Raw genomic sequence first — 12,002 nt, forward strand, 5'->3', positions numbered from 1 at the left:
AGTCTACCTTGAAAAATTGTGTCACTAACTAGTTTCTTTTTGGTTCAGTTAAATATTTAAATTGCTTGTAGTATTAAATTAAATATGTAAATATGTGAGGCAAGAAACGAAATAAGTAAAAATGATTAACGGACAAAAGATTGCGTATTTGTATTCGAGATAAGCCTGCTTTGACGGAGAACCATAAATTCAATGCTCTTTCTGTTTATAAACTAGTAAATAAATAGAGTAAAATCATCAGCAAACTGGAATGATTTCGGCAAACGTCATGACGTAGTGTATCTATACCAAGACGAGGTAGAGAATCTTCCGAGGCAATCCCAGCCTCTCAATGCTCAGTAACCGCTGAACTGCCTGCCAGATCACATCTAATATCTCAATATACATATTTCCCAATGAATCGTGAGCGTCATCGCCTTATTCGTTTAATCACCTGCCTCTTGGCCGTTCTTCCCAAAGGTCAGGGTCACAGTGTCGATAGTTTGAACTCTGTTCGTGCAACAAGCAACCTGAGTTGTCCGGACTGCAATGGCACTTCCAACCTGCCCGAGGTAAGGGGCAACAAGTTCCTGTACTTTGGTTTCGGGAGCAACATGTTGGCCCAACGGATACACATACAAAATCCCACAGCGGTGAGAATAGGACCCGCACGACTTCCCAACTATCGCCTAGACTTTGCTTTTGAATCAAATCGCTGGGATGGTGCAGTGGCCACCATTGTGCCCACTCAGGGGGATGACACATGGGGCACACTCTGGGAGATTGATCTCAGTAACCTAGCAAGCATTGACAAGTAAATATTATACCCTACTATTATATTTAATATTTATTCTAGCACCGATTAACATTTGCAGCCAGGAAGGCGTTCATTTGGGTATTTACAAACCTCAAACTGTGTACGTTAAGCTAAGGAATGAATCTAAAGATACTCCAGCCAGAGCATATTTGCTAGTTCAGCAGCCAGAGAGTAATTTGTATGAACTGGCCCGGGATTTGATTCCAGAATCCCGTCAGCCCTCAAAGACCTATCTTCAATGCCTGGTTCGAGGAGCTATCGAGAGTGCTGTTCCCGAGGAATATGTCCAGCGATTGAGAAGAATTAAACACAATGGTCATGTCAAGGCCAAGCTGGAAAGACAGCTGGAGCTACAGGATGTCGTTTTGTAATAACCAAAATTGAACAGAAAATGTACTACTCTTTGGAAAATCATAAGAGAATTAATACATTATAAAAAAAATATCAGCAAATATAGTTTCTTTTAAAAATAGAAATATTATCGATTTTGATAAGCATAATTCCCAACAACGTTGATGCTCATTTAAATATAAAAAACATACAAACCTAGGTTTTGTTTATAAATTCCTAGAACCCAAAGTTAAAGGTCAGTTAAGTGACTAGCTAATTTAATCTAATTTAATATTAAAATGGAATCACATTTAAATAACAGATTAAAGATTAGCAAAACACTTAGCCCGCGCTAATTTAGGGACACTTCCTCTCGAATATAATATTCAGTTTCCATTCTACTCGCAGTCAGATCGCATCGCCGGTATTCTCTGTTCGAAACATAGAATCAAATACAAAATATTTGCAATGAGTCACAAGCGTTTTATAGGGTTGATCACCTGCCTGTTGGTAGTACTTCCCAAAGATAGTTCTTCCTATTTCTTGCCAGAAGGAACTACCAACAAGTTCTTGAACTTTGCCTTCGCCAGTAACATGTTGGCCAAAAGGATATATATCGAAACTCCTTCGGCAGTGAGAATAGGACCCGCCCGACTCCAAGACTATCGCCTGGACTTTGCCTACGATTCAATCCGCTGGAATGGATCGATAGCCACCATTGTACCCACCAAGGGAGCTGAGACCTGGGGCACTCTATGGCAGATCGATGAAAGCGAACAATTCAACATTGAGAAGTAATTATCTACATTTCCTTTCATTATTTATTTAATTAATAATTTATTTTTATAGCCAAATAGGTGTGAATCGTGGCCTCTATGAGCCTCACACGGTCTACGTGAAACTCCAAAATGAGACTGAGGTTACTCCGGCTCTCACTTACCTGCTGGCACAGCAGCCAGAGAGCAATTTGTATGAATTAACCCGGGATTTGATACCAGTCTCGTCAGCCCTCAAAGACCTATCTTCAGAGTATCGTTAAGGGCGCCTTAGAGAGCTCTCTCCCTCAGGAATATGTCCAGAGATTAAGGAACATTAAACATAATGGTCGAATCTCCGAAGAAATGGAGAAAAAACTGGGACTAAAGGATGTCGACAATTTACAATAAAATGAGTAGAATAATAATAATAAAAGAATATACATTGGACATTAAGTTAAAGGTGTGTTTTTAATGATGAAAATTATAGGGAAATACAAGTAATACCATATTACAAATGGTAAAATAAAAAAATTAACGTATTCCTGAAATATTTGACTTAAATATTGTTTAGATAATGATCAAAAAACTTGTATTATTAAATATTAAAGATTGCTTAAGATAAATTAGTACAAGACGACACCTGGCGACATTAATAGCAAGCAACGAGTTTAAAGTTCAGCCGCACATATCAATTGGCGCGATGTTCGTTTGCTCTAAAACATTTTTATAGCAGTTCTAAAAATATAGGTCTATCCAAGTCGCAAACCCTTATAGCTTTTGATAAGAATTGAAAAGAAAGGCAATGTTTTCATTGTTCTCAGTGTCAGTCAGTTCTATTCCATCTGTCGGTCCGAGCTGAGTAAACAAATAAATGTTTGACACGTGTACGTTTTTAATTAAATTTCGGAACATCAAGTACAAATACACAAGCTAAATTATAAGTTAAAACCAGTGAAAATTAATGCCAAAGTAAGTATTTTTTTATAAACAAAAACTTCATATGTTTGCAAAATATATTTATGGAGACAACAGCTGATATGATTTACAATTTTAAAGCTTAATGGCAAGAATGACAAGTGAATTTTAAGAGCTTTTCCAAACAGCTGATTTCGTAAAGAATAACTTAAAATTAGCAAAACTAACAAGAGTATTTTATGTTAGGTAATTTATTTTTTTTCGGATTTTATACATATATTTTATTTATTCATTAGTTTTATTTTGAGATAAAGGTTTTTAGCCGATTTTACAACCAGTTGTACTTTATATTCGTAGCAGTTTGAGAAGTATTGTTCTAAGAATGCTTACACTGGCAACAAAACTGTAGCTGAATAATTAATACATATTTTTTGATTTACCTCTTTTAATATATATTTATAATTAATTTACAGATCCAACTACCTCATAAATATGGCCAATAAATTTTATTATTTTGGCTTTGGCAGCAATATGCTAGCCAGTCGAATTCATATACAAAATCCCACAGCCAAGAGAATAGGAGCCGGTCGATTGGAAGTAAGCTATAAAAATCATTAAGTACTGAGTATCTTTAAATTATGAATAATTCAATTAACAGAACTACCGCCTGGACTTTCACACAGGATCTAAAAACTGGCTAGGAGCACCAGCCACTATTGTACCCACTCTGGGAGCCCATGTTTATGGATCCATTTGGGAGATTGATATGTGCAATCTTAAAGATTTGGATGAGTAGGAATTCTCCTTGAATATTCTTTAGGCCTTGTAATATTTATTAATTTTTCCCCGCAGCCAGGAGAGTGTGCCTCAAGGCGTTTACATTCCAATTAGTGTTTCGGTTCACTCTCTGTCTTCAGATACGAGTATTACCTGTCGCGCATATCACCTCACAAATCAACCTACGTCGGAAGTACATAATAACGGTGCTCAGGATAATAATATTCCCTTCGATCGTCAACCCTCCAAAACATATCTCAAGGTGTTGGTAAAGGGAGCTAGGGAATCCGGCATCCCCGAAGATTATGTCAAGTGGCTAATGGGTATCAAACATAATGGTAAAGAAGTGCCAGCAATGGAGGAGAAACTTGAACTGGACCAAGTTGAACTAAGTTCCTAACTAATTAACTAAATAAGCAACAAAGACACTCGTATAAAAAATTTACTAAATTTTTACTGAACGATTTTTTAGAACTGACTTATGTATAAATAAAATTACATGTGCACTGTATAGTTAAATTCTTCTAACTTGATTTAACATAATAATCACTTATACACTTAAGAATTTTGCCAAAATTATGATATATTTCTTAAGGCAGCAGTTTATATTTTTAACTCTACACTAGTATTAATTTTTGTACAATTTCTTGATAACCTTTTTCCCAAACTCCCCAAAACTAAACTCTTGGCAAAAACTTTGATAACCTTCCACCCGGAAAAATACTTTTGTCCCCAAAACGGAATTTAATTAATTTGAATCACTTATTTATGATGATTACCACCAATTTCCCGTCTGCACCCCATTCAGACAATGGCCGAAAATTTTGCGTTTGCAAAAAGGAAACAAACTTTTGAGTTTTTCCCCGTCGACGACGGGCACACTCGCCTAAAGTGCAATTAAAGTGCAATTTAGTGTGCACTCCAAAGCTGCCGCCTTCAATGATGATGCTGATGACGATGCTCCAAGAGTCTAAGGAAGCTCATCTTGAGCTGGCCGATCCCTGGCTCCTGTCTTATTAATTTAAATTTGAAGTTTTCGGTGGCACTCACTCCTTTTCTCTACTCTTTTGAGGCGTCTAGTGAACATTTGCATATTGTTTGGGGGGAAGACGCACTTGGCCACTCGGAAAAGTCCAAATTGTGTGTGCCAAAGTAATAATAAACATAATTTCCTGTTGCAGGAGTTTTCAGCAATATCTAGGCACTTGGAAAAATAAGTGGGGATTGTTGTAATAATATTATTACAATTTACTACAATGATTTAAGAAAAGAATGAGGTACTGAAAGCAACTCAAACAGTTCCTTCATATCCTTATATTTGGAAGTATTAACATGTTTTTTTAGATACTACTTTATTTTTTTTAAGTGCACTTATTTTCCCCAGTTAACAGCTAATTCCAGGAGCTCCATCTGCACCAGCTGACCCTCATTGCCAAAAAGTTCCAGACCCTCGGTGTGTAGGTGGCAAATAAAAGTCTGCCCTCTGTCGACTTTAACAAAGTAAAACTTCGCTCTGAGCACGAGCTCCTGGCTCTTGTTGCGGTTTGTTCACTTTTGTGCAGTTGTAAATTAAATTTGCAAACGGTCGGTAGTTTATAATCGTTTGGGAATTGAAATGCAGTCGGAGTCGATTTTTGGCCCAAGTCGAAAACTTCTCTTCTAGCTTCTTGGCCAAAGTTTTGGACCAACATTTTTATTACATTTGTGGCGCCAACCGCCCCCATAGTCGCCGTGTTGGTTTACACTCCTGGCTTTGAGCTTGAGCCTGACTGCACTCGTCCTCAACTTGGCCATTAATTATTTAAAATTGCACGGCGCCATAACCATTTAGAAGAAGTCTCGTTCTCGCCAGTAACATGTGCCAACAGGCCACAAAGTAAGCGACAGCACGGAGGGGAAATGCAACACAAATAACAACAGAACGAAGCCCAGGGCCCTTGTAATCATAAAAGTTAACGATTTAACAAAAATATAAAGGGTATACGAAGCCGAATGTTGATATACCCTGAATAAAATGGGGTATATTTTTTTGGAGGCAGGCATTTTGATCCTTTAAATCGGATCGCCATTGAACGCTCTTATTTATAAGAATTTATTAAATATTATTAATGGTATTCAAAGAGACCTTCTTAAAATGTTGTATTTAACTTAAAAGAAACCTCATATCCTTCTTAACATTTAAGTTTCTTTATATTTATATGAATATATTAACTCCTTCGATTATTCAAACTACCTTTTTGAGTAAAGTTCCTATTCCAAATCACAACGACAAGTGACGAACAGATGAAAAGCAGAATGCTACACCGCAGGACGAAGGGACACCGAGGTTTTCTAGAACGGCCTCAGCTGCTTCTGTCGCATTTTGTGGGCAAGGGAATTTAATTAAAATCAAGCACTCGCAGCCCTTATTTGCACCATTGCCACACCTTCAGAGCTAAGCTCGTCGTTTAGTTTCAATCAAAGTAGCAGCGACAAGCAAACACTCCAAAAAAAAGGACAAAAATTTTACGCAAATTGACAACAGAAGCGACGACAAAGGAGGTTGGGATTTCATGTCAATAAAAATAAAAACTGTTTCAGATGGGACGCATCGTTTTGGCGACGAACTCATCTTGTCAGTTGGTCGTAATTGAAACTCATTAGCGTGCATTTTAGTGGCAATTCTGGAGCTATGAGAGCCGAAAGGCAACCCTTTTCCCGGGACTTTTCCCCGGCTGTCCTGGGATTTCCCCCGTTACCAACACTCTCGACTGGCTCCGGTGGTGGTTATATGTGGTGCGTGCGGTTTATGTGGTAAGTGTGTCATCATTATGACTGCCATGGGTTTTTACCCCATTTTTTGGAGCCTTTAGTGTGTGAAGGGGGTTCGATTTTGTCTCCTTTTTGCCAAAAGGGATTTTTCAATATAATAGCAGTAAGGTGGATAGTCCTTAATAAAAAGAATTCTCCATTAAAATATACAGCATTCTTTAAACCAAAATAAGTAAACATCAAATGGAAGTCAACTCCTCTGCCGTTTAATTAATATTTTTAATTTGGTATATTCATATTCAAGTAAATACAACATTATTAATGGTTTAATTGTTAATATAGTTTCTCAATCTTTTAATGAAAAATATAATTTACACTCATTTACACAAAGCGACCACAAATCATCATTAATTGGCTTGTCAGCGGCACAAAGGATTAAAAATCCCAATAAACCGCAGCCAAGCGAGTCAGAAACTTTGCCAATTCGTTGTCGCAAACTACAAAAAGGACTCACACACTTTACACTTCACACTCATAATACTCACTCTTCTCTTTCCATCAAAAACCTAATAAATTTTAATTGAAGAACTCGAAGCTAGTCCCTGTAATTATGCCACACACATGAGGCGTCAAAGGCCACACGGGACTTGAAGGGGTTAATGGAAACTTTGGAATAGTAAAAGGAAAATGAAAACCTTTCAATGGACCCAAGGTAAATTCAATTTGTCAGCCTAAGAAAATCAGCAGAGAAAAGGAACTGAACTTGATGGCTTATTTGCATATAGTTTCTACAAGTTCAAAGTGTTTCAAACTTTCTAATGATGGAAAACTATTAATTACCAAAGTAAGAACACTTTCGATTGGCAAACTTCTTCAAGGAAAATGGAAATTGAAAAGTAGGCAGAGAAAAAAAGGGTCAGACAAGTGGCTATAATCTCTGGGGATTATAGTACAAAGTTAGAACAATATGCTAAAAGCCTGAAGAAGTTTTAAAGAGAAATGCTTGACCCTTAAACATATTGTTAAAGATTGGCTAAGCTGAGTAAGACCTTTTTACAAATTTATTGAACTGATTTGTTCTATCATTCCAAATATCAAACACATATCAAAGGTAAAGAGTTCTCCCCCGTTCTTTTCAAAAATAATAAAGAAAAATCCTTGCACCGGAAGAGACCAACTCTGATGGGAATAATTGCCCCCGGGGGCTGGGATGCACAAATAAAACCGAAAAATGCAATCGGAATCTGTGCAGCAGACACGCTAATCAAATTAAGCGCAATATTTGGTTTTCATATTCCATCGTCCCACGGCGGAAAAAGGATGAAATGCAACTGCGGACTGGCCGCGGGCATTAATTACACTTAAATGTTGACCACATGCCAGGATTTGACAGAGACACAAAGTCAATAACTTGGCCAAGTGCAACCCTTCTCCATCTCCAGCTTCCAGCTTCAAATTCAGCTTTAGAATCGATGGAACTCCAAGTCCACTTTGGGCTTTGTCCAATTTCCCCTGAGGCTGCCAGCGGCGGTTGCATTTTTTGACAAATTCGCTCGACACGCATGCAGTGTCAACAAGGCCTGGCGATATTGAAAGGACAAGGACAAGGGGGCTGTGATTAAATCATTAAATTCATACGCTCCATGGGTTGCACTTTTCTCATTTTATAGAGATATGCACTGGAAAGTTTTAGTATATTTTTATACGCTTAAAGGGTATTATGAAAATCGGAATACAATATAATATAATTGCCTGAGAAACGGTTGTTAAATGTAGAGGATCAGTAAGTATCTTTCAACAGTTATTCCAATGACCAGTAAGTAACTATGATCAGTAAATAATTCTGAACATTAAGCATCTATGAAGAGTAATTAACTATGATCAATAAATGTCAATGAACATTAAGTAACTATGATCAGTAAGTATCTATGAACATTAAGTAACTATGAGTAGTAAGTAACTCTGAACATTAAGTATCTATGACCAGTAAGTAACTATGATCACTAATTATCTATGAGCAGTAAGTATTAATGAAAATTAAGTAACTGTAATCAGTAAGTAGCTATGGTCAGTTAATAACTATGATCAGTAATTAACTCTTAACAGTAAGTATGTATGACCAGAAGGTTTCTAAGAACAGTGTGTATGTATGATCAGTTACTAACTTTGAACACTAATAAACGATGACTTGCAATTTTTGTAACAACACATTTCTGAGACTTGGCCGGCAGCAGTCACTTCGTTCCGGGGATGTTAGAACTAGTTGGGAATCATATGCAATCAGAAATTAACTATGAGCAGTAATTAACTCTGAACATTAAGTATCTATGACCAGTAAGTATCAATGAATATCAAGTATCTATGATCAGTAAGTAAGTATGATCAGTAAGTAACTATGATCAGTAATTAACTATGAGTAGTAATTAACTCTGATTCCTAATTATCTATGACCAGTTAGTACTATGACTAGTAAATATGTAAAAGCGACCATGGCAATAAAGAAATAAATTGGAATATAAAGTCTAGGCCTAGGTCAGATACCACCAATAACTTCTTCGTACATAATATAAATGTCATGGTTAAGACTTACCGCAGTAGAGGACACGTCATTGTTTATTTCCTTCCTGTGTAGTGACCAAGAATGGGTGGCTTTATCCAAGTGAGCTTCTTCCTGGTCATCCAGATGTATTGCATTGGCCACGTCATATTTTTGGGATCGAAAGGTAATCACAATCACTATCACTTGAGATGTTATCACTAGGTACCCCTAGGACAGACTGAGGCGCGCGCGCCCTCAGCGCCTCTATTTATAGTCCCCGAGCAGAGCAGAGAAGAGCAGAGAAGAGCAGAGAAGAGCAGAGAATGTGAGTGTGAGTGGGTGGGAGAGAAGCAGTTGCCTCTAGAGATTAACATAGAGCGATTAGCATAGCGAGAGAGGGGGAGAGGCAGAGAGGAGCAGCGAGCTGATATTTCATTTAACTCTGATATAATAAGTTTTTCAGTTTTCAACAGATTTTCATCAAATTTGATATATAACTATTATATTTTAATCTAGATTTTTGTGTAAAATTTATACTTAATTGCCATAAGAACGATCGTGGAAAATAGAGGAAATTGCAAAACGGTGTATGTATCCTAAATGATGTGCCTTCACTTTATCAGTATTAAAAGCGAAGCAAATTTAATACTGAATATTGAAAAGTCCAAGCTAAGAACTATTTCTTCTTGATCACATCCAGATCTATTTTTTTTTTCAGTGTGACATTATTCCATCTGAGCTTGACCGCCACCCTGGGAGATTGTCACTTGCTGATTATTCGGTTTCCGTTTTCATTAAAATGCACACATCCCCTTGGCCTGCTGCATCAATAGCTTGGTTGCATTGGTTTTTTGTCCATTTACAACCTTTTGGTTTTGGTTTGAGTAAATGCTTTTGGGGCATTTTTTAATTAAACGACATGCAGCGGAGTTAGGATTTTAATGTCACCACCTCGCTCTGTGGGTGGCGATGCAGCAGAAGCGCCTTTGGTGACACGTGCACTTTGACAAATATTTTAGGCACACAATTGCAATCCCAGGGAGTTGAAGTTGGGGTCACCAAAAAGGATGACTAATTCCCCTTTAGGCCTAATGTGGTCAAATCTGAACTGAGTTCTTATAACACCTTAACCAGGACTAAATAGAATTAAACTAAAGCACCTACAAACTGTTTAATAATGCTAAATTTGTACTGCAGGTGTCTAAAAATAATATTACTCAGCAAAGTCTTTAAAAAGTCTTTATATATTACAATTTCAGACAAATTTTCACCTGAAAATTACCACCCTCGCTCATAGTGCATTAATTTAAACTTAAACAAGTGAATGAAAAATAAATTTTACATTTTCATTTTGGCATTTTCGCTTAAAAGCTTTTCCTGGGTAAAATAAACGAACAGCGGAGAGAGTGGAGCGTGGCAAGCCGGGACGCTGACTTCCTGCCAGATTTCCTGGCCAATACGCCCTCCGCTAGCCCTCCTCATCCTCGCCCTACAACATACTAAATAACCTTGTTAGCGTTTTTAATTAAAGGTGTAAATATTGATATTTACCCACGCAGACCTGCACACGGCTTTTTTCCCCACTTTAACCCGCTTCGCGGAACTGACGCCGGCGGCTTTTGGCGACTGCCACGGAAATGCATTTTCGCAAAAAGTCAAATAAACTATGTGGAAATATGAGCCGGTTATTAAATACGGTTATATGCAGAGCTGGGTTTTTCGCCTTCCTGGGAAAAATGTCGTTTTTTGTGGTATTACGGTGGAAAAATGGGGTAGAATGAGGAAGAAGTTTTAAATTGGGTTTCATTACTACTTCTTGTAGAATTAAATAAATTTTATTAAGAAATTAACAAATAATACCTACTCCATACTTGACACTTACTAATCCATTAAAGCTAAACAAACTCTATTATTTTATTCAGAAACTCCCCAACAAATCAGGAGAATACTTCCTAAGCCCCTCCTAACAGCCGCAGGCTATTAAAACAGCAAATGCACTCAACGAGCCCCATCCTATTCGCATCAATAACGCACACTTGACGCTCCAAATTAAATAACCATCATCAAAATCAATAGAAATATGATATTGGGGATTGAGGTAGCCAAACATCGCATATCACAGCATATATACCACTTCCCCAGGTGCATGTCCATGACCAGGGCTCTCAGCAAATTGAGTTAACTCTGGCCTAAAAGCGTAGCCTCACAATGTAAAAAGAGAGTGTGTGTGTGTGGTGAGGGAATAAGGGGAAACCCCAAAGGCCAGTTAAGTTTTGTGCAAAAAATGTTAATTTTAATTAAGGCCTGCTATCGACACCCGAACAGACACGATGCATTTTAAGGCACTCTCCACTCAACGCCATTCCACTTCACTCAGATCTACTCTACTCCAAAGTGCAATGCAGCGCAACTGATGCACTTTATGGACGGAACCGACGGGATTGGATTGAATTGGCTTGAACCAGGTACACTTAAAGAAAGGGAAGTACTTTTAAATTCTATTAAGAAAAGATATAGGAATTTAGGATATGTTTTATTGTGATACAGATAAGTTCAAGACCTTGTTTTAATCACCTAACAATTCAAATACTACCTTATCTTTATCAACCAAGAGGTTGTAGCTCACTTATAATGTTTTGAATATAAATATCAAACTTTAAGCTTTTGAATATTTTATATTCCCCATTATTTACACCTTTTTTCGATCAGTGCAAGAGCCTGGCCTGGCCTGAAATTGGTACCGTAATGGAGCCTGTTCTGGCCTCCTGTTCATTGTGGTCGTGTCATGGACATGTGTAAACATTAACACAACATTGTTGTGTCCGCCCACCACCAACAGGGAACAAAAAAGGGAAAGCTATATGGGTTAGACAGAGAGGAGGACACCCGAGAACATTAGTTTTGGAAGGCCGTGCAACAATTTGTTGCATACCACACACACACACACACACACATCGTCAGTGGCAGCCAAGCGTTGTGCTTTTATTATGAAACGCCATGAAGAGTATTACCAAAAAGGGAATCATAATTACACTATATACTTTACAATTACTTTTAGTTGGAAATTTGTTATAAAGAAAGCCCACTTAAAATATACTCCTATTAGGGATTATATTTATTATTATCTCTTGTCTTT

The 12,002-nt window shown here is 37.5% G+C and overlaps 4 protein-coding genes across 4 annotated transcripts; all 4 read left to right on the top strand.

Moving 5' to 3' along the window:
• Positions 1–1,272, top strand: LOC110178935 (gamma-glutamylcyclotransferase). Its single transcript, XM_020946232.2, has 2 exons — positions 1–793; positions 855–1,272. Exons 1-2 carry the CDS (start codon positions 396–398, stop codon positions 1,165–1,167), a joined length of 711 nt encoding a protein of 236 aa, XP_020801891.2. The 5' UTR covers positions 1–395; the 3' UTR covers positions 1,168–1,272.
• A 210-nt stretch (positions 1,273–1,482) lies between these two features.
• Positions 1,483–2,337, top strand: LOC147645177 (gamma-glutamylcyclotransferase-like). The gene is made up of 2 exons (XM_086833629.1): positions 1,483–1,920; positions 1,976–2,337. Exons 1-2 carry the CDS (start codon positions 1,595–1,597, stop codon positions 2,163–2,165), a joined length of 516 nt encoding a protein of 171 aa, XP_086689755.1. The 5' UTR covers positions 1,483–1,594; the 3' UTR covers positions 2,166–2,337.
• A 348-nt stretch (positions 2,338–2,685) lies between these two features.
• LOC110178952 (gamma-glutamylcyclotransferase) lies at positions 2,686–4,089 on the top strand. Its single transcript, XM_086833668.1, has 3 exons — positions 2,686–2,853; positions 3,273–3,396; positions 3,458–4,089. The coding sequence occupies exons 1-3, from the start codon at positions 2,846–2,848 to the stop codon at positions 3,593–3,595; spliced, it is 270 nt and encodes an 89-aa protein (XP_086689794.1). The 5' UTR covers positions 2,686–2,845; the 3' UTR covers positions 3,596–4,089.
• LOC147645178 (gamma-glutamylcyclotransferase) lies at positions 3,641–4,089 on the top strand (the record flags this gene model as incomplete). The annotated part of the gene is made up of 1 exon (XM_086836628.1): positions 3,641–4,089. A coding segment is annotated over one exon (336 nt), but the record flags the coding sequence as incomplete, so codon positions are not given.
• Positions 4,090–12,002: the final 7,913 nt, after the last annotated feature.

The sequence above is a fragment of the Drosophila serrata genome, unplaced genomic scaffold, assembly GCF_035046125.1.
Source record: "Drosophila serrata isolate PLE 108 unplaced genomic scaffold, ASM3504612v1 contig_2, whole genome shotgun sequence".
In the NCBI taxonomy this organism is placed as follows: domain Eukaryota; kingdom Metazoa; phylum Arthropoda; class Insecta; order Diptera; family Drosophilidae; genus Drosophila; species Drosophila serrata.